General features: G+C 43.2%; 1 protein-coding gene across 1 annotated transcript; it reads left to right on the plus strand.

Moving 5' to 3' along the window:
• Positions 1 to 1,304: 1,304 nt before the first annotated feature.
• On the plus strand, positions 1,305 to 24,966 carry TRIM37 (tripartite motif containing 37). Its single transcript, XM_008939913.1, has 23 exons — positions 1,305 to 1,373; positions 2,690 to 2,730; positions 3,769 to 3,885; positions 5,099 to 5,186; positions 5,990 to 6,112; positions 7,080 to 7,203; positions 7,923 to 7,990; positions 8,983 to 9,107; positions 10,238 to 10,288; positions 10,770 to 10,851; positions 12,595 to 12,671; positions 13,158 to 13,337; positions 14,032 to 14,146; positions 14,366 to 14,578; positions 14,979 to 15,115; positions 15,778 to 15,875; positions 17,261 to 17,461; positions 19,516 to 19,827; positions 20,451 to 20,576; positions 21,338 to 21,524; positions 22,189 to 22,307; positions 23,918 to 24,070; positions 24,878 to 24,966. Exons 1-23 carry the CDS (start codon positions 1,305 to 1,307, stop codon positions 24,964 to 24,966), a joined length of 2,895 nt encoding a protein of 964 aa, XP_008938161.1.
• Positions 24,967 to 25,118: the final 152 nt, after the last annotated feature.

Consider the following 25,118-nt stretch of genomic DNA (forward strand, 5'->3'; position numbering starts at 1 on the left):
TGGCAGGAGCTCGGCGCGTCGCTGCGCTGGAGAGCCGGGCGGGAAGGAGGCGAGGTGTAAAGAGGGGGCGTTTCGAGGAGACACGCAGTTGTTTTACATAGGCAGGGTGAGAAGCGAGCGCGGGCAGCGTTGGAGGGGCATGTTCTGGGGGTGGACGGAGACCTGGCGCTGGTGGAACCCGTCTTAGCATGTGTGAGGGCACAGTGCTCCTCAGTGCGCTTGCCTCTGACCTGAGCAGCTCGCACACGGTGCCGAGATCTGTATTAACAGCAGCCAAACAAGAGAAGAATTTAAAAGACCTTGTGTGATGCCTTCGTGTAAGTGCGTGTGTTGCGTTCTAATGGTTTACAACCATTAAAGACAATGCTCATGCATTGGAGACACTGCAGTATGTGTAAATTGAAGATATGCCTCACTCCTGGGCTGATTGATGACTTCAGCTCTGGGGAGGGAATATTAGCCCATCTGAATAATCTTTCAAAGTTCCATAATTAAAGCCAGAAGGTGTCTTAACGGCTGTACAATACAGAATGTAAAACTTCATGAGTGAAAAAAATCTATCAGTATGGAAAGCCAGCATCACTTGACATTTCAAAATACCTTTCCCATTTGGAGACTGTTGAGAGATGAGGTGGTTGTGTTCTAGAACTAAATGTTCCTCACTTAAATGGGTGTAGTAAAAAAACATATGTCCATTTACATTTTTATTGCCCAAGGTAGATTAAATGGGGTTGAGACAGTGCAGAAATTGTGGAGCTAGTGCTTATGGTAGACCTTAAAAGAATGTAAGCCTTGTAGAAGTCAAAAAAATGCCCTGTTCAATTCTACCCCTGTCATTAGCATTCTGTATGATGCATACACGCACTTACCATGCTTCTGAATTGGTTCAGTGCCAGTATGTAGGAGATTGTGGGTTCAGATTCTGCAGGTACAGCACATGTCCTTCTGGCCACTGTTCAATCCCATGTGAACATGAGCAGGAATAATATCTTGGCTACAGAAAGGCCCTTTTGGGGAAAGATGATCCAAGCAAAGGAAGGGTTCCTTAAAGAAGAGGAACAGTGTTACAAAGGAGGTGCTCGGAGCTGGCGTAGGGTAGGAGAAAGCGAGGAGGAGAGCTGTGGTGTTGGAGCAGCACTCGGGGTTGCACTGTCCATAGCTGTTTGAAATGGGGCTGTGTTTGTGAAACCTGGCACTCTGCCTGGGCAATGAACTCAAGCCTGGTGTGTTTGGAGTCGTGGCCTGACGGTGGGGGTGCTGTGCCCCTGCAGAGCATCGCGGAAGTGTTCCGGTGCTTCATCTGCATGGAGAAGCTGCGCGACGCGCGCCTCTGCCCCCACTGCTCCAAGCTCTGCTGCTTCAGCTGCATCCGGGTGAGTTGGCTTGTTACAGTCTGTTCTGGCAGAGGTATGAGCTTAAAAACTCCTGATCTTATTAACGCATTCTTGCTTCCTTCTCATTGCTTTTCCTGGAGTTCCAAGGATTCCTTTTTCCTGCTCTGTGCTCTTTGGTTTCCCTTTCAGACCCTTTCCCGGCACGCTGAGGGAGGCTGGGTATTGTTCAGCAGCACTAATTATGGGCTTTCTCTGGAATAACTGCTTTTAAGAACCAGAGATATAATGATGCTGCCTTCAGCATCTTTTGAGAGTCAGTGATGCCTGTATGGAAGATAAAAGTTGGGATAGGAATCAAATGCTGACTCTGCACCTGTCAGTATGGAGCACTGGAGGGTCATAACATCACCTTTTGTCATCTTGGAGCTGTTCTTGAATTCTTGCCAAACGTGTACGATATGATCAGGTACAGGCTAAATCTTTCTCAGGGGAGGCTGGTAGAGCAGGCTGAAGCAGGATCTGAATCTCACTTTGGTTACTGAGGTCACATCACCAACTTGTACCACTTCAGTGAGTCCACACGCTGATGCACATTAGTGCAGCAGGAGAGGGTTCAGCTGAGGTCATCAGGCCTCCAGTAGGACTTCAGAAATCAGAACAATCATCATTTGCTTTGAAAGCTCTGTCAGGAGCTGTAGGTGAAGGATTCATGTTGCATATTAAGAATATTCGATGACATGTTGTTGCTGGGTGGTGAGAGATTATTCATGAGAATCTTTAAATGTAGTAGTGAGCTGACAAATATAAACCCTGCAGCTGCTGAGCTTTTACACTTGCATGTTGTAGTGGGCAGGTGAAGTTCTTTCCTCAGCTGCTTGTCTTTGGAGCTTCCTGGAAGAGAAACGTTCAAAGGGTCCTTGTGAATTTGATCATTGACCTGCAGGTATCTAACCTGTGTGTAATTAGCTCAGAAGGAATAAAAACAATAAGTTACCTTGAAGTCTAATCATTTAGACTAAAAAAAAAGAAAATAGGCTGGTTGTATCTTTTGCTTTCTTTTGTTGAAACATGCTTTTTAGTCTGTGGTAGGGGAGTCTGTGCCAGGTGTGGGGGATCTAATGGAACATTTGCTACCTCAGAATTCTCTGTGTAATTTTAACTGTCTGTGACACCTAAAGAAAAGTGGTTGTTCTGTTACTAAGATACAAATAGCAGCTTCTTCTGTGGCTAAGTGGCTGAAGGGTTAAATTATGAATCTGTGATAAAAAATAGCTGCTAATTAACGATAGAATGTACTTGTTTCCAGTTCTTTTCTTACAGTCTCTTTAAAAACATTCTTCCTTTTTCCTCCGTAGCGTTGGCTGACGGAACAAAGAGCTCAGTGCCCTCATTGTAGGTAAGAGATTTTTAATATTAGAAATAAATTATTGGTAATGGGGTGTACTGTGCTGTTATGATGGTTCTTTTTTCTGCAAAGGTTGCACTAAATTTATAAGCTTGATATTTGAGACCTGCCTGCTGTTAGTATAAAAATTTAACGTGGTGTAATACTTCCTTTCAAATGCATTCTGGTTCTGTGACAATCTAAGCAAGGTCTTTGTTCCTCCCCTGTTACACTGCTGGTTTCAGAGCATGTAGTTGGTGTGGTGAGTAACTGGATGACATTCCCTTAGAACTCATTCTTGCAAGAGTGACAAATAGAAGCATCAGTTTTAGACTGACAGGTGTCCTTTCCTATACCTGTAATTTGTGAGACTTACCTTGTGTGTTGGGTGTTTGAGGGGTCACTATGACGTGTCATTTGTTTGGGTGTTTTTTTAATACAATGCCCCCAAGCCCTGGCAGCCCTTAGCACCTCTAGCCCTTGAGTACTGAGCAGTTCTAGCTCCTGATAGACCAAAAACTATGAAGTAGCAGATTTTTTTTTCCCTTAAGGGAAAGAAGGTGTTTAAAAATAACTAACCAATCATTTCTGCAGAGTTTGTTTATTTTTAAATGTTTTAAGTATTTGATCAATAGCTCTAAAATGCTTGTGAGGGGATAAATCTAAATTTTACAGAAGGGGCAATTGAAGCACCACAGTGGGGATATCTGAGTCATGGGAGACATTGATGGAGCACTGAGAAGCAAAATTATTTGCCCAGTGTAATCCATGAGCTTATCAAGAAGTCTGGAAAGAGTTCCCCACATGGCTATTCTGTCTGTCACTGTGGGGTGACTTGTAGTGGTTCCTGTCCCCCCCCAGCCCCCACATGAGCAAACTGACCTCAGACATCTCATTTCTTTCTTTTTCCTGAAATAACTAGTACAGCTTCAGCTGTTTGCCTGTGATTTTTGTGATAGCATAGAATTGATGAACTGGATTCACTTCCATGCTTCTCTGTTAGCTCCTGGAGCTGAGTTTTTGCTCTAACTCTGTCCATGCTTCTTGCAGAGCCCCTCTGCAGCTACGAGAGCTCGTCAACTGTCGTTGGGCAGAAGAGGTCACACAACAGCTTGATACTCTTCAGCTGTGCAACCTCACCAAGCACGAAGAGAATGAGAAAGACAAGTAAATGAAGCATTCCTCACATAAAGTGTTTTGCAGCATGCCTTGTATGAGTAGGCTTTTAGTTTCAGCTCGCTATTAAAATCAGGGAACAGACTGGGAACTTAAAGCTGAATGGTGCTCACTGTCTGGCTAGAAGTTGGAGTTCATGTCTGTCATACTTAATGGAACAAGTAAAGCCTTCAGTGTCCTTGCTTAGAAACCTACTACTGCTGTTTGTAGTTTGTCTCAGTATGGCTCAGCTGAGAGATGCAGGGAGCATGAAGGATAGTTACACTCCTGAAGGCTCTTGGCCTTTCTTGGTGACCACATGTCTGAAATGAAAGGCCTCTCTCCATGGCTTGCTTGTTTGGCAGTCCCATTAAGACTGTGGGTGCTGATTTGATATCTCAGCACATAAAAGCTGTTCTGAGAAGATGTCTTCTAGTCCCTTGTGAAAATGTAACTGCCAAAGCCAGTCTGAGCTCAGAGAAAATCTCACAGAAAGCACTGCTATTGCTCTGTCTGTGACGTTACTGGAGTTCATCCTCCTTCCTTGTCTTTGGAGCCTCCTGTCTTTTCTGAGATTCTCTTCCTAAGAGCAGCTGTCAGTACTTTCTCAACAGGCTTTTCTCCTGGTGATATATTGTGTGTATTAAGATTTATTCTGGAGCTTTGGAGGAGAAGAGTGTGAGAAGCAGCACTGAAAAATGGATAGGGACTGATTGTGTTCTGTGGGTGCTTCTTCCCCAAGTTCCTGACTCCTGGTGGAACTTGGAAGGGTGAGGCATGTGTTTGAGGTCTGTGCTTGGTTTGTTGGTTGTTGCTGTTTGTGTAGCTTTAAGAAAAGACAAAGATCAGTTTGTCCAAAAAGCTTATGAGCTGTTACTCTGTGGTTACTTTACGTAGTGTACGATTAGGATTTTAATAATGTGAAGTAAGAACTCCTAGAACTCTGAGCTTGATTCATTGATGATCTCCTTTATCTGCTGGGTAGAAATCTAGTTTTAGTAACGTGCTTTCTCACCATCTCTCTCAAGTACTTTTCTGAGAGAATACTAAGGGGAACATTTATTTTACAAGAGATATTTACCAAAAATAAGTATTCTTGCAAAGCTACACTGGTGTTTTGTGCTGTACTCAATATCAGGTAGCAAAACAAGTGAAAATGTAAAACAGAGTTTACAGAAAGTTCATGGCTATTTCCTGTTGACAACATGTGTATTTTTTGTTAAAGGTGTGAAAACCATCATGAGAAGCTCAGTGTCTTCTGCTGGACCTGTAAGAAGTGTATCTGCCACCAGTGTGCACTTTGGGGAGGAATGGTAAGAAGGGGTTTGCTCAGGCACAGGTTTGACAGCAGCTGGAAGAAACAGAAATGCCATGAGACTGTTGTTGTGGCTGTTGAACTGCTGTGCAAATACTGCTGTTGTTCCCATGGAATAATAAATACACACTGGTTGTGAAAGGTGATACCTTCTGTTTGTAGTTAGAGAAGCAAATTGGATTTTTGTCCAAAGGAAGTCTGATTTACCTTCCTTGTTATAAGCTTCATGATATCTTGGTGAAACTTCTGATGGCAGGGAGAATTTTAGGGTCAAAGGAGGAAGGCTTTCTCAGAAAATGACTCATGTTACTCAAATGTTCTGGCCTGTAATTTGCAATATCTTCAAAGCTGTATTAGCAGCACCATTCATCATGCTGCACAATTCACCATTATCCATCAGTTGTGTACTCCAAGGAGAGGCTGCTGTCACTCTCTGGAACAGAAGTGGTTAACGGTTTGCTGCCTTTGGGAAGGATGTTTTAATAATAATAAATGACCCTTCTAGTTACTTGATTTGTTAGAAAATTGCGCAGTGAATGAGGCATTTTATTTTTGGTGGCCTGTTGAGGCTCCAAATAACTCTTGACAGGAAGCTTTGATGGTGTGAAAGCCAAATTCATGATTTCTTAGGAAGGGAAGTGAAAGACAGACTTCCTACGTACAATCTGCTCTGGAACCTTTCCAAGATGAGTGATACACTAGGAGGCTTTCTTCCGCTCCCTTTCAGTAATCTAATAGGAGTGGAATAAAATTAAAATGAGATGCTCTAATATTCTCCTCCTCCCTCTTTTTCTTTAACAGCATGGAGGACATACTTTTAAGCCACTGGCAGAAATCTACGAGCAACATGTCACAAAAGTAAATGAAGAAGTGGCAAAGCTTAGGAGAAGACTCATGGAATTGATCAGTTTGGTGCAAGAAGTGGTAAGAAAGCTATCCAAGATAGCACTTAAGTTTTCCTGTAGAGTGCCATTGTCAGAGGATCACTAGAGTGGGAAATGGAAATACTACACATCTCATATGCTTGTGATACTGCAGTTCAGAAGCTGTTGCTTCTGTGAAGATAATGAAATTATCCCAGAGGATATCCAGCCACCAGGATGGGCTGTAAAGCAGCTCACCCGTTACAGATGTGAAGTTTTTGTGCCTCCTTTTTCTTCCCTACAGGAGTAAATGTGTTAGATATCCAAATATCTACATGTTCAGCTTTGGTGGCTTCAGTGGGAATTCCAGCAATTCAATATAGGGCTATTTTTGTGTTCTGCTGAACGCTGCCACATTCTCTGTGGAGATGTGCAAATGAAATAAGGGTTTTGCTCAACAAGTTTCCATATGCTTTTTGTCTGTGCTGTTCCTCATGTAGCTGATTGCTGCACGCAGTGGTAGGTTAGCTCTGCTTCAGCAAAGATGTGATTGGCACTTCTACAAATACTTACAAGCAGCCCACTTGATGAATGCTGAGAGAATTGCAGTCCTCACCTGCTTGGGTGAAGGATGCAGTTTTTATCAAATTATTCTTATTACCAAGAAGGAAACTTTTTTATGGTGCTCAAGTTAGGAGAGAAACTGGCCATTATATTTACAAATGTTGATATAAAGATCCCCACACCACAGATCTCTGCAGTGAGTGTTGCTCAGCTTCACTGTTAACCTTTGGTCACCCAGCAGAGGGCACGCTCATGTATTCAGGAGAAGTCAAGGGGTGTTTCTGGCTGGCAACAGCAGCTGCCTGTAATGCAGCTCATCTACTGCCACGTCCCTACTTCCTTACCCTAAACATGCAAGAGTCGGGGACTCTAGGGAGGCCTCTGCATTTCTGGGGTGCAGGTGGAGTCAGCACGTGGAGGAGTGGGGCACACAGCAGCGTGAGGGCTTTGGGGATGTGTTGCAGGAGAGGAACGTGGAGGCGGTGCGGAGCGCCAAGGACGAGCGGGTGCGGGAGATCCGCAACGCCGTGGAGATGATGATCGCCCGCTTAGACACGCAGCTGAAGAACAAGCTGATAACACTGATGGGTAGGTATTGCCTGGTCAAATCCAGAATCCATACATTCACCCCTATTTTGTGCCTATATTGAATACAGTAATCAGCCAGTAGAATGTCTCGTTGGTCTGTACGTACGAAGAATTATTTTGTCCATGTAACACCTTTTTTTCTAAAATATCCCAAACACTCTTTGGGTTTTTGATGTATGATGGAGACAAAGTCCCCATGATAGAAGCCAGAGAAATGTGAGTTAGATTTTTATTCTTTTTTTGTCATGATCTTTTGTGTTAGATGAAATGTAAAACCACATTTAAAGTTTGTTCTGTTTGTATGAAGAAAAGACTTTAATCATCCAAGTCAAGAGAAATTGGTGGCTTTTAGGAGAAAAGTGTCAGCTAAAATGAGAGAGGGTTGTCTGGATGGGAGTGAATTCAATGAAGTCAAACCCACTTTGGCTTTTTTTTTTTTTTCCCAAAATATAGTACTCCAGAACAACAGCTCTGCCATTTCTGGGGCACAGAATGTTTCGTTACTGTCTTAACCTCAAGTGAATTGTTCACTACAGCTCTAATTAAAAGTGTAGGCTTGCTTTTGAAATGCTTTCTCAATCAACCTTGGTATATTTAGAAATCCTTTATCTTAGTAGGTTCTGGGGCAGCTTCCAGATTAAAAAAAAAAAAAAAGCTCATTTATGAAAATCCAGTGAGTGTGTCTTTGTCTTTAAACAACTCTTCTTTTCTTTAAACAGGTCAAAAGACATCACTTACTCAAGAAACTGAACTTCTGGAATCCCTGCTTCAAGAAGTAGAACATCAGGTGATTATGGAAAGAGATGAAATGTTGTTACATAGATCCCTCCTCAGACAACCTTTCGTATGATTTTATTTTTAACCTATTAATTGGTGGATATTTCTTGAGGGTATCTTTTCATTTAAGTGGCCTTGTGTTGCACCATTCCTTAAAAACAAGTATATCTTCTAGACATAATGAAAGATATTCTTCTGTTGCTTAAATTAGTACAGGAGTTAATAGCAATATCATATAAACTATGCAGCTCTGTGTTGCTTTAAGGTCACAGCATTTAGGTGGTGTGGGTAGGTTTTGTTCTGATGCTACCAACTGTGTGCAAATAGTTGGGGCTATAAATGGAGAGTGAACAAAATTTTCTATATGTGCTTTTGAGGAAAACTGAACTGGTTCCAGTTCTTATTTCTGTCTACCTGTCTTTCCAAGAAGATGACATGGTATCACTTCTCTCATCTTGCTTCTAGCTATACAAGTTCAGCTTTTGTAAATGGAATATTCAATGGAAATTCAGCTTGGTTGTATTTGCCCTGAACAATTTCTGCTTGCTCTGAGCAATTGGCAGGGTTCCTCCCTTCAGGCATTTACTGCATCCAGTAATTACCTTTCAACAGAGTCTGATATCTTAAGTTTGGGATGGGGGATGTTTTTTGTGAGTGATGCCTCTTGTCCTCTTTCTCTGTACTGCTTATGAACTGGCTGTATCACCTGATCAGCAATTATCATGTGTTTCTTGCACTTATTTATGTCATAGCTATGATGTCTTAGGTGAAGAATTGATGACATCAGGAGGAGGAGTGCTCTGGCATACTGTGCATCAGTGTATTTGTCTGTTTGCTGAGAGCTCTCTGTGTAGAGATAACCCAGAAATTACACTGCAGCCCAAACGAGGACCTTCCAGATCCTCAATAGCAGTGCATATGCAGCTCTGCAGACCAGCTTCTCTTGCAGAAAAAAATAAAACAAACCACTAAATTGGTGCTTTGTATTTTTCCCCTCTCTAGCTACGATCATGCAGTAAGAGTGAGCTGATATCCAAAAGCTCAGAGATCCTGCTGATGTTCCAGCAGGTCCATCGCAAGCCCATGGCCTCGTTTGTCACTACTCCTGTCCCCCCAGACTTCACAAGGTAAGCCTGGAGTTTCCTTCAGTTGTAGTTTGAACTTGAAAGCCATCTTACAAGGTTTGTTTTCCTTGTTAAAAGATGTTTAAAGTAACTTAGAGGAGCGTATCTCTGTCCCATGTTGCTGTACCACTGTATGGAGGGGGGTGTTCCAGTGAGTCTGGGAGGTAGGTAGATTCTTACATGTGGCAGCCTTCTGTAAAACTGGGACAGGAGAGTACCCCTGTACTTTATCAGGTGGGTTTGAAGAGTGGGTGAAAGGCAGCTGATGGAGCTGTTGCTGGAGAGCTTGCCTGATTTTCCCCTGCTAGTGAAGGGGAGTCCTCCTCAGCTGTATGAGCAATGTGGACTAACATGATTTGGTCTGTTTCTGTGTTAAAGTTGAAAAGAATCTGACTAATTTGGGTCTAGGTTTATACAGTCAAAATGATAAACTGCTTATCTTACTCCTCTTAGTAATCTGTGCCTCAAATAGGCTTTTCTGTTCCAGCAGGGCTTATTTTATGTCATCCCTGCTGGGGAGTCAGGACAGCAGGTTCCAGCTGACAAGATTTTTTTTAAAAAAAGTATCTTTTACACTTAGTTTACTGATCTGTCCTTTTTTCTTATTGGGTCATTCAGTATATAATTGCAAGGCTCTCATGAGATGCCTCTGCAGATCACCTTAATTCAGAACATATAGCCAAAATCACTTCATAGCACAATTCTTTATGAAGAGAGTGCTGCTAGTGCTGGGTTCTGAGGAAGTCTGTTGAGAGTTTAGGCTAGCTGGCTGAAAAGCATCTCCAAAAAAAACCAGAAAGTAAGAGAAGTCTTAAAAGAATTCTTCAAATAATTTAATTGAATGCCTGTCTAGCCATTACAGGTAAAAGGGGAAATCCTCTTAAATACTTTTGGTTGCTTTTCCCTTCATAACATAAAATACTTGGTTTGTGTGATAACGAGTGGAGAGGCACTGGGAGGGAGGCTTATAGATGGAGCTTTCAGAAACACTGAAATCTAATGTAGTCCTGGTGAATTTCAGTGGCTCTGGTGACCTAAAGCATCTTAAATGCTTCTGAAAATTCCAAAAGTTGGGATTTTTAATGTCATGTTATTGAACTGTAATATTTTTAACTCTTTCTCCCTCTCCCCAGTGAATTGGTTCCAGCCTATGACTCAACTACATTTGTTTTGGAAAACTTCAGGTGAGAATGTATTTTAAGTTACTGTGAATATTGGGAAGCTTTTTCTGTTTCTTCTGCACATGAATAGTATTCTTTAAAACAGAACAGTCTATGCAGGAAACTGTTAGATATCAACTAAGCTAAAGGAATTCAGTCAAAAATCTCTTGTTTAGTTAATGTTAGTTCACCTGCTAAACTGTTAGCTAAAAACTTTTTCCATGGTAAAGGCAAACTTATTTCTCTACTTGCAACATTATCCTTTTTTTTTAAAGACAAATATATAAATAAATCTATCTAAATAATAATTATTGATAATGATTACTAATAATAAATGCTATAAATAAAATCTCTACCTGTGGACACTGACCATTCTGCATGGGCCTGCTGCTGCTGCATGCCCTGTGCAGCAGGGGGGGAGGCTCTGGAGTGTCAGTGCAGCTTTCTGGCTCAGGGAGGGGTTTGCTTTGTCCCAGCTGCAAATGGTTTTTTCTTTTCTCACCAGTACCTTGCGTCAGCGAGCAGATCCTGTGTACAGCCCACCTCTGCAAGTGTCAGGACTCTGCTGGAGATTAAAAGTTTATCCAGTGAGTGTTACTTTCAACTAGACTTGTTATCCTATCCAGAACATGTAACCAGCACTGTGCTTCTCTTGTAAGGAAACAGCAGTCGGGCTCTTCTCAGGTTGTGTGTGAAAAGAATGTAGAGCTTGCAGAGTTATCACCAGCCATTGGAGTTTTCCCTCTCTGCTGCTAGATAGCCAGGGTGAGCCTTCTCAGTGTAGTTATCTGGTTAATTAAAAAAAATAAAACTATGCCATAGGAACTTTAATAGATATTTTAATTGTTTTTCTCTGAGTTTTGGCAGATGTTTCTTGCAGAACTGAGGTACAGAATAGTTTATGGTATTGATGTTCATGAATAACCCTTATTTGGGAAGCTGTGAGGAGGACAAAGTACTAGTTGAAGGGGAATCTGTTTTTCTGTGCATCCAGTTCTCAAATGCTGACATGAAAACCTGTGCATTATACTCACATCCTTTCAGAGAGCTGAATATTCAGATTTCTAAAGCAGTATTTTTTTTGTCAGTTTTGGGATGTTAACCCACCAGGTGTGATCTTTTTATGGTCCACTAGTCTGGTCAGTGCTTTCAGGAAGCTCTGACTGCTACTACAGTTAGGAGGGATCCATGTTGAGTGGGGGAGCACAGTTTTTGGTTGTTGGTGATTTACACAACATCTTCAGGGAACTGAATTCATCTGTTCAGCCCATGTACACACAGAACTGTGTTCCTGCAGTGCAGAGGTGGGCCCCTGGGTAAGTTTTCAGAGTTGTGTAAAGTCAGGATTGCCTCTGTAAGGTTTGCTGACAGAAGGCACTAATATTTATTTCTTAAGTGGTAAGTTGAAATGTTTCTTCAACCTAGAGGGTTCACGTTGAGCTATTCTTCATCCTTGATTCAGGTGAGTGTGATGGAGTTTTTGCCATGTTTTTCCTGGATTTATGGTGATTCTAATACTGTTTCTCAGTTAACTGACCTAACTTTTTCACATTGCATGGTTTTCCTAAAAAAATCTTTCAAAAATTAAGTAGCTTTTGAAATGCAGCTGTATGTAAAACATTTCAGAACTAATGTTTAACCTGAGCTGTTTTCACATTGAGAATTTTGAGAACTGTGCTGTAATAAACTGAGTAGATTTTGAGCTTTCTCACTACTTTTTTTCTATGTCAAATACATGTTTATCTGATACATTGACAAGTGTTTGTCTATTCAGCCTTCCACTGAATTGAACCCCATAAATGTTATTAAAGTAATTAAAGCTCTGGTTTGAGATTTATATCCAGGTTACTAGTACTAGACTACATATGTGCTTCCAGATGCAAACTCCAGAATTTTGGGAACTGGGCTGTAATAAACTGAGTAGATCTTATGAGCTTTCTCACTACTTTTTTTTTTCTATGTCAAATACATGTTTATCTGATACATTGACAAGTGTTTGTCTATTCAGCCTTCCACTGAATTGAACCCCATAAATGTTATTAAAGTAATTAAAGCTCTGGTTTGAGATTTATATCCAGGTTACTGGTACTAGACTACATATGTGCTTCCAGATGCAAACTCCTTGCTGATGTAAGTTAGAGTTCTAGGTCACAGAAGACTAAAAATCAAAACTGAAGCATACAAAGTAGACTACTGCTGCAAATTCTGTATTGATTGAAGCTGTTTTCTAAACCTCAAGGGTATATTAAGGTGTTCTGTTCTTGTTTTAGTTTTCTGGGTTTTGCTTTCTTTTTCTGAATAACTTATCTCTCAACTTTATTTATTTCAAGGATGGAAATGGAGTAGTACGGGGCTACTACCTGTCTGTGTTCCTGGAGCTGTCTGCTGGATTGCCAGAGACATCCAAGTAAGTGAACATGTAGTAAGAGCAGCCATTTCTGTCTGGTGTTCTGTTTTGTTTGGTTTTTTATTGGCAAAGCATCTGGAGAATTTTGCAAAGAATGTTCTGTAGTGTTGCTAGGGACAGCTGCAGAGCTCTCTTGAAAAGAAGAGTGAGATTTCTGTTGTCCACTGAGCTTTGAATCATGCCCAAAGATAATATTTCAAAGCTGTTACTCAGTGGCTTTCTTGAGTTAAAAAGCAAGCTGACAAAACAACTGATAAGAGTATCTGTTTCCAAGTATTTGGTCTTGGAGTTGGTTCAGCACTCCCTGTTACTGCTTTCTTCCCCTTCGTACTGCTTATGTAAGTGTTCAGTAAAAAGTTAAGGCTGAGTCTCCTCTCCAGCTGGGCACGGAGCCTCCCAGGGAGGCCACGTCTGTTAAACTCGCCGTGTTTAGCAGTTCTGACATCCTGATTGTGGCACCAATACCTGTGACCTTCCCCCGTGTAGGTACGAGTACCGTGTTGAAATGGTTCACCAGTCCACCAACGACCCCACCAAAAACATCATCCGGGAGTTTGCCTCTGACTTTGAAGTTGGAGAGTGCTGGGGTTACAACAGGTTCTTCCGTTTAGACTTGCTCGCCAATGAAGGCTACCTGAACAGGCAGAATGACACTGTGATCCTCAGGTAAGGTGTCTGAGTGGGGCTCCACGCTGCTGTCTCCTCACAAAGCATCACACCCACTGCTGGAACAGGAAATAACTGAGGAGTTGAAGTTAGACTAATTCTGACGTGTTTTGTCATAAATGGGTTTAGCTGTCATAAGCTTTAAAGAGGAAGGTGTGCTGAAGGGAGTTGTGGAAAATTGAATCTCTCTGTCTTTGAGAAGCAGCTATGCTTGCTGCTCATCAGCCTGGGTTAGAGATTTGTAGCCAAGTGTGTTAAAGGAAGAGGGTGTTTTCTTTGGAAACAGTGGTAGTGAGAACAAGAGAGCTGTGGGAATAAAAAAAGTCTGTAATTTAAGAGAACTAATGCTGTCAATGGGAACTGTAATGTCATGACAAAATACGGATAGGTTATCCCTCTGTTTCAAGTATTCTCTGTCCAGTCCTGCTCTTGCTCCTGCTAACTGCTTTGTAGTGTGTTAATTTTGTTAGTGTTGGTTTGTGAAGACTCCACCTACAAAATACTGATGCTGCCATTCAGTGTGTTCAGGGTAGCGAGTGTAGAGGGACATGGTGGCTGGCAAGTTTATTCCCTTGCTAGAGCTCAGGTTGTACAATGTTCTTATGCAGGGTGTTCTGGATTTGGGCAGGGGGGAACAAAACCAAAACCCAAACCAACAAAACCCAACAAACCCTTTTCAACTGTTCCTTTGAAGGTTCCAAGTGCGCTCACCGACCTTCTTCCAAAAGTGCCGCGACCAGCACTGGTACATTGCTCAGCTGGAAGCAGCTCAGACGAGTTATATCCAACAAATAAATAACCTTAAAGAAGTAAGTGGGATGTGCAGTGATGTAAAATTACCTTTTACTGACCAGTCATTACCTAGTTTAGGTTACAGTGTTTCTGTTTGACAGCTGTTTGAGTTGCTAGTGGTACTTTGACATCAGCACTATTAAAATAGTTTATATACAAGTCAGCATATTACTGGTTTGGTGATGATGCTCCACTGTGGTCTGTGCTCATTTCTGTGTATCCCTCTAATACCTCAGAGGCTCGCGATTGAACTTTCCCGGACTCAGAAGTCCCGAGGCATTTCCCCCCCAGACACTCATCTCAGTCCCCAGAATGATGATGGCCCAGAAACGAGATCAAAGAAATCTGGACAAAGCACTGAAGTGCTACTTGAGAACGTGGCTGCCCCAGGATTAGTGCGAGACAGCAAGGAAGAGGAGGAGGAGAAGATCCAGCATGAAGACTTCAATGTAGGAGTTACTTTTTTCCTGCCTCTCTGTTTATGTGTAGCTTTTTATGATAGGATTGCAGTAAAACATAGGTGAGCTTCTGAATTGTAAATGGGATTTATTATCTGCTGTGTGGAAACGGGAGATAACACAGTTGAGAGCTAGCAGCAGGAGGTGATACTAAAGAGATGTTCCAGAACAGAGCTAATAGATCCCACCACAAAAGAGTTTCCAAGTTGCAGCTGAAAAACACAGCTTCTCAGTTTGCTTCCAGCCTTCATTGTGCTCTGAGACCCTCCTAACTCCCATTTGATAGCATGACAGTCTGGGGAGAGGGTTTCTCTTCATGGGTAGCTCTTGGTGAACACATCAAAGTGCAACTGACATATTTCTGTTTATAAAGACTTGTTTTTTCCTATAGCACGAGCTCTCTGATGGTGACTTGGATATAGATCTTGCTGGGGAAGATGAGGTGAACCACCTTGATGGTAGCAGCTCTTCAGCCAGTTCGACAGCAACTAGTAACACTGAAGAAAATGATATTGATGAAGAAACTATGTAAGTAACTGCAAAAGCCTTTCAGATCATCACCTTGTCTCCCAGGGTAATCATCCTAATTCAGTGGGAACTGATCCATTTGCTATATCACAGGTATGCTGTGGAGGGGATTACAGTGCAATGTGAGGCATGTTTCCTGTGCTGGAAGCCACATGATCTAATAAGTTAATTATTAAGCATTGAATTTTTGTTCAGCTTGTTACTGTCTTTCTGAGCTCTTCATTTTAATGTTGTCATCTGTCTGTGACAAGTGATAGTCTGTGAAGGTTCTTTACCAAAACAATGAAGAAATCTGTTTCTCAGTGGAGGAGATGTTTGGTATTGGGAAGTGTTGTAGTAGCAGGAGAGTGATAATAAGGACAGTTTCTTAGACTAGAGAATTTAAGCTTGTAGCTGAGACAGTGTGAAATCCTAGAATCTTCATTAACACATGAGAATGTGTTGGAACCACATACAAATACAGAATTTTGCACTTTGGACTTCTAGTTAGCAAGTCAGACAATTAATGCACTTTGATTTGTTCAGTTTGTGTAGCTGGGAATGCAGGAAATACTATCTACAGTGCTTTGTGGTGCTGTGGTGGTATGTGCTGTAACACTTAACAGGACTGAAAAAAAGCTAATAAGTGTATTCTCACTTTTTCACCCCAATCATCTCCTAAGGTCTGGAGAAAATGATGTGGAATATAGCAGCAACATGGAGTTGGAAGAAGGAGATCTGATGGAGGATGCAGCAGCTGCTGCTACTCCTGGAGCATCAGGTATGAAAAACAGCCTTCAGAATTCCCATCTGTGCAGAACGCTGCTGGATTCCTTCCCCTCTCCTTCTTGGAAGCAACACCAAGCTGCGTGCTCTGCAGGCATTGCTATTTTTGGAAGTGCTGCATCATGTGGTTTGTACAGATTATTGCAGTGGAGTAGAAACGTCTCATCGGTTCGATTAGAGAAAAAAAAAAAAAAGAGGGGGAATCTTCTGAAAGTGCTTTTTTAAAAGGATGCATAATTTTGGAGGGATGCTCTGCTGCCCCTGAGACCCCTTTGCCTCTGATCAAAAGCAGAGGGACAAACAGCTTTGTCTGGTGCCTGTGTGACGTCCGAGTGCCTGACGCATTCACTGGGATGTTAGCACACTGTACAGCCTCAAGTACGTGGGGGGAATGAAGAATCCTTGCAAGTCAAGCAGAAGTACATTTTAAGTGCAGTAATGAAAAGGTGCTCTAAAATCTTTTACTGCCTAGATATGATTTTAGCCCAAATAAGCCATAGGTTAATAAGATTCTGAAGGAAATGTGTCTATTGGATTTAAGTGTGTTTATTTATGGCAAAGGTATCGGAAGTGACATTCACTGGAAGTGGTATTTATGCTGCTGTGGAATTCTGCTAGTGCTTGAAAGACAAAAGTCTTTAACTCCTGCTTTTAGCTGCTGTTTCAAAACTACTTGAAAATCCCTGGTGAGCTAGGCAGTTGAGGGATGGGTCTGTTTCCTTCTGAAAGGAAAGCCTTTAGAGTAGTACAGTAGCTGTGGGAATGGCATTTATTTAGGAGGCTCTAGATAGTACTTTTTAACAGCATTTGTAAAAAGCTGGCACAGTCTCTTCCCTTGAGCTTCTTGCATTTACCTGCTTGCACTGTTTTCCAGCCTGAATGTCAGTACTGTCATCTGTCCTGATGGGGAGTTCTACAGCTTTAGTCTCACAGATGTAACTGTTTTCTCCAAAGCCTGTATTCCTCTTTTTGAGTGCCTTGGCCACTGTGTAATGGGAATATGGTAACACAGAGCAGAACCCAACAGAAGATCCCACTCTTAATCCAGTTGGCAGGGGGAACACAGAAGTTTGTGTGTGTCTTCACAGTACCTGCTCTTTGTATTGATTTATTTACCAATCTAGTTATAAAGAGATTGATGTAGAAGACAGGAAGTTTGATTACTTTTTTTTTTTACCCATCTAGTGATTTTTGGTTTAAATGTTTAGATAGAAGCATATCTGATTGCTTTCAGAATCCATGAACCTATTAAATAATACCAATGTCTTGAGTTTCTTGGAATGTTTCTCATTCCTAATCTGCTTGGGGAACTCTTTGCTTTCACAGGGACTATGCATCACCTGTGTCCCATGTATGTACACTCTCTCTGTAACCCTGTAGGTACCAGCCACAGCTATACCAGTGCAAGTGGAAGACCTTCAAGGCGGGGTGGAAGTGCCCTGGGCTCAACAGCCAGTAGCAGTTTACTCGATATAGATCCCTTAATTTTAATCCACTTGTTGGACCTGAAAGACAGAAATGGTATGGAGAACCTCTGGGGCCTTCAGCCACGTCCACCTGCCTCTCTTATGCAGAGCAGAGGTAACTGTACAACCTGTTAGATGATTTAATTCCAACCTGGAAATGTCTCTGAGAATGCTGTCCTGGAGTTAGAAGCAGATTTGAGGAGGGGAGGAGGGGGAAGGGAATGACAGGCTGTCCTTGTCACTGATAGTTCTGCTTCCATCTCCTCCTCTGTGCTCATCAGTGTGCTGCATCTCACTGCCTGCTCTAACACAGCTTGGTCTTAATGGTTGACCTCCACTTGAGGACATGGGATCAGTCAGCTAAAACCAGAAGTGTGTATCAGGGAGGGTCTTCTCATCTCTTCCTGGGGGATGTGACTGATGGTGTTTGGTGTAGCACTGTCATAGAGCTGCAGTTCATGTCTTTGACTACAGCTGTGGGAGATGGGGGAGAAGAGCCCTTTTCTAGGAGTTAGCACTGAAAGAACACCACGAAACAGCTGTCTGCTCAGCAAGCAGCTACACCTCTCACTTCACACAGTGTGTACACTGTGTAGCTCAGAGCACAGTGTACACTAACCAGAAAATAAATTCTGGAATTTACTTCTGTGTGAAAAAGGCATTTAAAATAGAATTAGGAAAATGTGTGTAGTAGTAAGGCTGGAAAAGCACATGCAAGCACTCGTGGAAGAAAAATGGATCAAAATGTCAGGAGCCAAAAATAGTGGTGGTATTTAAATAATTGAAGACTTTGAAGAGTATTTGTGGTTCAGTTAGGACTCTTCAGCCAAAAGCTGTGATTAACTCATGCGCAGGGAGAGCAGCATAGCTGGTGGTTCTGGCACCATGGCTGTTGCTGAAGGGTGCTCCTTTCTCCTCTTTTGCTAGCAAAGAATTAAAATTGAGTCAAACCTCGATCATGGAGTTATCATGATTAATGCTTACTTGGACCTAGCTGGCCTGCTACTTCAACATCATATTTCGGGTCATTCTGAAACAACCATTTGGTGACTTAATAGAACAGAAGAGAAATAATGGTCCATTGGCCACAAATAAATGCTTGCTTTTGCTGCAACAATGAGACTGGAGTTGCTGAATGGAAACGCTGGCTCCAGCTATTTGCTCCTTTGTGACGAGTGTTTTTCATGTAGCCACGTAAGCAGTCAGATGGATTTTCAGCTGAAGTAATCCATACTGCCAGAAATGGAAGTCACTTCCAGAAGTACAAAACAGGGGAGGCAGCACATGACTGTAAGTCTCAGCTCTTTTGCCTGGAAAAAAAGCCCAGACAAAAGGCCCTTAAGAGAGGGCATTGTACTTTGTGCTGTGCTACTCCAAGAAGATTAAGCTTTCCCGTTGTGTTGAATGGCTTCCTGGTCACCTTTAGCCACTGGCTACAGAGCTGAAATTACCTGTTCTGCTGGGGTTCCCTTAAGGTTTGACTGTTCCCAGGGCTTAATCAAGTCAGTCAGCTCAGAGAGAGCTGCTGTCATGTTTGGAGTTTGCCAGACTTCACCTCCTGAGGTGAAGGTTTCCAAGAGCCACTTGGTTTTACTGTTTTGAACAGCTGAATTTGCAGTAAAACACTCACAGAATTTAGAATGCTTCAAATAGCCATCAAAGTTGATCTAATTCTGTCTGAGCAGTATGTAGGCTTACTTGGGTATTAGCTCCTCAACTTGATCTTCTGGTGTTAGGTACTTAAGGGAATTCCTCCCTTAGTTTCAGATTTCTAAGTTCTAGATGTTAATGTGGTGTGTTGGTGGTGTGAGAAACTTAAACACATGCTTGACAAATTTTATAAAAACATGTAACAAATTGGGCATAAACTGTCATCCAGGCTTGTGAACTCAGGCTTGTCTGGAGTGGTAGCTCAGTTGTTAAATTCATGCAGCAGTTCTGGGGCCTTGTCCATGGCAGGCAGGGACTGTCGGTGCTGTCCTGGCAGCTGTGCCACGCCTGCCACCAAAATCTCCTGCTGCCACGCCAGTACAGAAGAGTGGCTCTCTGTCCCTTGTGGTTACAGCAGGGCAAAGGTAGAATTCTTACAGCTGTTGAAAATATAGAGGACTGGTTTTATCTGAGAAGTTTCATTTACCTGTTGTGTTTTTAACTCTTCCTTTGTTAAAGCATCGTCCTATTCTCTGAAGGATCGGGACCAGCGGAGGCACCAGGCGATGTGGCGTGTGCCACCTGACCTGAAGATGCTCAAAAGACTTAAAACTCAGATGGCTGAAGTGCGAAGCAAAATGTCTGATGTGAAGAACCAGCTCTCAGAAGTGAGAGGGGGCAGTGCTGGCTCCTGTGATGGACAGCCCAGCTTCTTCTCCATCGAGCAAGGCGCTTTAGCTGCCTGTGGAACGGAAAGCTGCAGCAAGCTGCAGGAAATAGGAATGGAACTACTGACAAAGTCTTCAGTGACCAGTTGTTACATAAGGAATTGTAAGTGCATAGAAAAGAGGGGACTTTAAATGTCACCATTACAGATGTCAGTTGTGTAGGTGGTTTATATATCCAGGCTTCTGGAAATAGACCTTTTATAGTTACTCATACTCGAGTTCAGCTGGAAGAATCCAGAAACTTGAAACTTGTACTGCCTTTGAGTAAGTAACTGCTACTGAAACTGGTTTCAGCCCTTATCAGTAAAAGCACCAAAACTGACATGGAAGAAGTGCAAGTCCTGTAACCTGCCCTTCCCTGCTGCTTTTGAGGTCCTTTGTTGCACTGGACTTTGAACTCAAGAGCTGAAGGGATGGCTTGGGCTGTGCTTGTCCTTTTTGCTGTCATGGTGGCTGAAGCAGTCTGGATGATGGCTTCCTGAAGGGTGTCCTAGTGTGTGCCAGGTGAACATTACTTGTGCAGTCTGGGCTCTGTCCATAGCTAGCCAAGCTTCCCTCTAGCCCACAGCTTTGACAGAAGGGTGTAGAATGAATTTTGTGCAGGATTGGGAGATAATGAGCAATGAGATATGAATATGGAGCTTAACATCACTTAAAACAAGCATGAAGACAGAACACTGCAGCAGTTTGATTGCATACTTGTCACATTCTAAAATATGTTTGCAGCTGCAAGTAAGAAGGGTAACTCCCCCAAGCCCCTTCGCTCGGGAGCAGCAGGCAGCCTGTCCCTGCGCAGAGCCATGGACTGTGGGGACAGCCTGCGGCCCAAGGGGGACGGCCAGACCGCCGACAGTAAGTGAGGACATCTTCCCTTGGGTGATGGGATGCATCTTAGCTTCTCTTGTACAAAAGCTTCTCAGGAGGCCTTGTACTCGGCAGCTGAAGTTTGCCTTGAAGTTTTCTCAAAGCTCATTAACACTACTGTACCTCTGATAGCTGGTCTGCCATGAAGCGGTGCCGCACCGCGACGCCTCGTGTGCTACACGGCACTTCTTGTCTCTCTGAAGGTGTTTCAGGAACTCAATTTATAGTGCAAATCACAGATCAAAAAGTACTGACTCAGGCTTAAGTTGTGATTTGACTTTTAAGGGTAATTCAGGAAAACAGCAGACAGGTGTGACGAGAGAGCTGTCTGATATTGCTGCTCCTGAGTTGTACAGTGCCCTTCCTCAAGGGCAGTGAAACAAAACACCTAACACAGGAGGTGGTGCTTGGCCTCTCTGAAGCATTCAGGGAAGGAGTGGTGTATCACAATTGTGTTCTCACAATGCTAAATACAGGTGGAAGGCTTGGGTGAGAAACTGGAAAATGCTGTAAGCACTGTGCCCAGCCTCACCCTTGCCCAAGGGCAGAAAGGCTGCCCCACTGCAGCCACCTTGCACCTGCTGAAATCCAGCTCTGGGTGTTTCAAGTGGTATCCTTGACTTGAAAAGAGCGAGGGGGGAAAGCTGCACTTGTGCATGCACGTGTGAACCAAACTGGTGATGTGAAACAACTGGATGCTTAATCTTCCAAACTGTGGATGTGCTTTGAGTTTCTTGCCCTGTTCTCAGGTGGCATGGGGAGCTCGAAGCTGAGCGGCCGGCATCACTCTGCCCGGCCCCTGGCTAACAGCACTGCTGCCGAGGCGCTGCCGAAGCCGGAGGAGAGACCTTCTGAAGGGTCAGATTCTGATGTGGGAGTTTCTGGCTTAAATGGCTTAGCTGCTGTAGAGAAGAGCAGAAAAGTTGGTGCTCTAGGGTAAGGGGTTTATTCTTTTTTCCTCTTATCTCCTCCCCCACCTTCCCTTGATCTAGAAAGGAAAAAATACTGATCTGCTAAAACCAGGTGCTTGTAGCGTGGAAGAGAAATTACTTTGAAGTTTGTGGTTGCTGCTGTTCCCTCTGGATATCAATTTTTGATTTTATAACTAGGTTACAAGTTGTCTTTTTTTTTTGTTTTTTCTTTTATTTTCATGAGCTGTAGATGTAGTCTGAAACTTTGGTCTGAAAGGCAGGCCTGGTCTTTTTTCCCACTATTCCTTGCAAAATAATCTCTAGATGAAAGTTACCACTTCTGACTTCCTCATTTAAGACAATATATTGCTATGACTCTACTTTTCAGCAGTTTGATATTAACTCCCTGTTGGCTAACCACTTTAAGTGCAATGGAGTATTTAGTTGTTGGGTGTTTTTTCTAAATAGCAAGAGTCATCAGTTTTGGAAAATGCTTATCACAAATTTTTCCATGTTGTAAGATTTTAAATATTTCTAAATCAATCAAAGCTGGAAGCTTAAGTGAATATGCAAGAGACTTGAGCAATGAGTAAAACTAGATGTGGCACCAAAAGCATTTGTTTCCACAGCTGGATTAAAGCTGAATTTCTAACCTGGCTTTTTGTATTTCTCCTAAATTCTTTCTTTAGCTCAAATTCTAAAGGATGTCGTACAGAAGGAGCACAGTCAGGTGGTCTGGAAAACAGCTCTGAACCTGGTGAACTGCAGGGTCTGCTTTCTGAGGGGGCTTCTGCAGGGGCAGAGGAAGGTAAGTTGGATGATGTAGAGGGCAAATGCAGTGTGACAACTCTCTGGTCTATGGTGATCCATTTCTGTAATGGAAATAGCTTGAAGAGGAAAGAAAAGGAGAGAGAGGGAAAAATCCCACAAACCAGCAAAACCTCTAACCTGTTTTCATGGCTGTTGAACTTTGTAACATTTGGCAGCTGTTTATAAATTTGAACCAGGAGAGCACATGTGTGTGCCACTGCTGTCTGAAGTAGTGATGTTGTGCTGCAGCAGGGAGAGAACGTTACGTGGTGCCGTCTGTTCTCGGGGCTGCTGCTTCCCTTCATAGCTCTTGGTGTCCCCAGGTCTCTGCTTTGGTGTTCAGCTGCATGGCCTTGAAAGTAATTTCTTGTCAAATTAAAATAGTAGCCAGTGACCTTGGCTTTTGAGAGTTCTGCCTTCAGGGACAGTCTACCCTGGTAACTACCTCCATGTCGCACTAGAGCCTTTCCAGCGCCTCAGTCGTGTTGGGTGTTGTACGTAAGCCCGTTTCCTTAGAGACTTGGAGGAAACTTTCCCCCTCCCTTCCTGCATCCTTTCCATGCTGGAAAAAAATATTAACTGCCTTTTTTTTTTTTTTTTTTTTGGAACTCCACATAGAACAGTTTTTTCTTATCTTGCTAACACTCTCCTGCCTTCCACCCCTGCACTCATTTGAATTTCAATGACTGGATTGTAGCGCAAAGCCTATATTAAGGTGCCAGCATCCATCTCTATCTGCAGCGTGCACTGGTGTGTAGGAGGTGGCATTAACAGAAGGTCTCTCAGTGACAAAACTGAATTTCTGCTCTTAGTCACTCCAGCGTGATCGTGATGTGCTCCCACAGCTCTCCTATTATAACAGAGAGCCCAATATGAAAATGTTTTAGAAACTGAAATACTTCATTGTTAAAAACCCCAGGAAAAAAATATTACCCTTTTTTTTTTCCAGAGGAAAACCTACAGTAGAGTTGGCACTCTGCTCTTTCTTAGCAATGAGTGTCAGCTCTTGAGGTAAAACTGGAGCAAACCCCTTTTGGCCCCTACAGAACAGTATGAAAGAGAGAATTTTGACTTCTGTCAATATGCTGTCAGGGTCTGGCAAAACAAAAGAAGCCACCTTTGTTAACAACTATGGGTTGGGTTTTTTTTTGTAGGAAGAGCACGGGTTTTGCATGTGAAACTTGAATTAGAGTATTGCTGCTTGGAGGTACGCGTGCTCCATGGGTCCTGCTGACTCCTAACTGTTAAAAAGCAACATTTATTTTCTGTCCTAACTGTAGAATTAGACTGAGCAGCTGGCTGGGGAGTGTGGCTTGGACAGGAAGGGGCTGTGGACACCTGAGTCTGCTTAGCTGGTCCCATGCTGAACCTGCTCCTTGTGCCTAAATGTGATTTCACTGTGCAGCTGTTTCTGAAGCTGGTACCACTGCTCTGTCACGTTTTGTAGCGCTTTGGTCAATACCTTTTGCTCTTCCCTCTCGTTCTCCTGCCAGCTCTTGGTATGTGATGTTGGTCACTCTTAGGTGTGACCAAGTCAAGCTCCAGCTATGTAGATTTGCTGCCGTCATTTTTGCCTTGTGGCTTTCGGTTTTTTGGGTTTTCTTGCAGCTGGGGTATGTCAGAAGCATGTCCTTCATCTCCTACCAGGGATGAGCAGTGACAGTGACATCGAATGTGACACAGAGAACGAAGAGCAGGAGGATGGCGCGTCTGCCTCGGAGGGGTTTGACAGCACCTTCTCTGCCCAGTCCTCCAGCCAAGGTAGGAGCAGGGTGCACCCACCTCCCCAAACGCTCCTCGAGCCTGCCCTGGGGCTCCCTGAGCAGAACACTGCTGAAGCAGAGACCACACATGGTGCCTTGGGTGTTAGTGTTCCAGCCAGTGCCAGCAAGATTTGGAAATCCTCTCCTGGGATCCTAGCTGAAACCAGATCAGAACAGGAGAGGGGAACTCTGTCTGTCCTTGGGAAGTCAGTTTAGGTGAGTCTTGCAGGGAAGTGTTGGAAAACCCACAGCTCTTGTTCTCTGCACTGGAACTCCCTGTGTACCAGGACCTGCACTGTAAGTGGCTGGTTTCAGGAGGTAAACTCTGCCTTAGACATGGTTTTGCATCTTAACTGGCAGGAATGTGCTTTGAGCCTTTCAGCATAGTTTCAAAAACTCCTTTTTTCTTTGAAAAGCTTTAACCTTTTGATGAAATTAAAAGCTGAAAGGTGACAGCTGGCACTTGGTGAAGTTGACTGTTGGCCTGAACAAGTGTCCCACATAGCATTAGCAGCATGGCCTAACAGCCTGGCACAGGACCTGGTGTTTGCTGCTTTGCTGTGTGTCTGCAGCAGGCACTAAAACCTCACAGCCCACGGGAGGAATCAAAACATCGCTCGTCTCTTTGCTTGACTTAGAAGGAACTTAAACTTAAAACCCTGTGGCAGTCTTAACTGTGTCAGGCATGTTGTGTACTGGTGTGCTAGGGATGAAGCACAACACAGCAGGCCTTGCAGGTGATGGAATGTTGAGTTGCTGTGTTCCAGTGGCTCACTGGTAAAGGTTACTGGGACTTTGTTTTCAGCCTCAGAGCGGTGCTCAGTGTTCCCAGAAGGTGATCAAGTCGGTCCTGATGATCTCAGCTTTGCTACTGGAGAAGACAGCACCAGGTAATTGTAACTGTTCACCTTAGCCAGCCTGTGAGGTGGCTGCAGCCCTGGGGATGCACGTCCCCTATGGTTCCTCAAGATGCAGAGATGGCAGACACTGTTCATCTTGCTGTGAGTAGACGGGAGGGTGTTCAGCAGCCTGGCCTCCTGTGCTCC

Source organism: Merops nubicus, unplaced genomic scaffold (genome assembly GCF_000691845.1).
Source record: "Merops nubicus isolate BGI_N331 unplaced genomic scaffold, ASM69184v1 scaffold1915, whole genome shotgun sequence".
Taxonomy (NCBI): domain Eukaryota; kingdom Metazoa; phylum Chordata; class Aves; order Coraciiformes; family Meropidae; genus Merops; species Merops nubicus.

Excerpts from the sequence above, each read along its gene's own strand:
- TRIM37 (XM_008939913.1), top strand. The coding sequence starts at position 1,305 with ATGGAGAAGCTGCGCGACGCGCGCCTCTGCCCCCACTGCTCCAAGCTC. Across the intron at positions 5,187-5,989 it reads GTGCACTTTGGGGAGGAATG|CATGGAGGACATACTTTTAA; the intron begins GTAAGAAGGGGT and ends TTTCTTTAACAG. Across the intron at positions 7,204-7,922 it reads CAAGCTGATAACACTGATGG|GTCAAAAGACATCACTTACT; the intron begins GTAGGTATTGCC and ends TTCTTTAAACAG.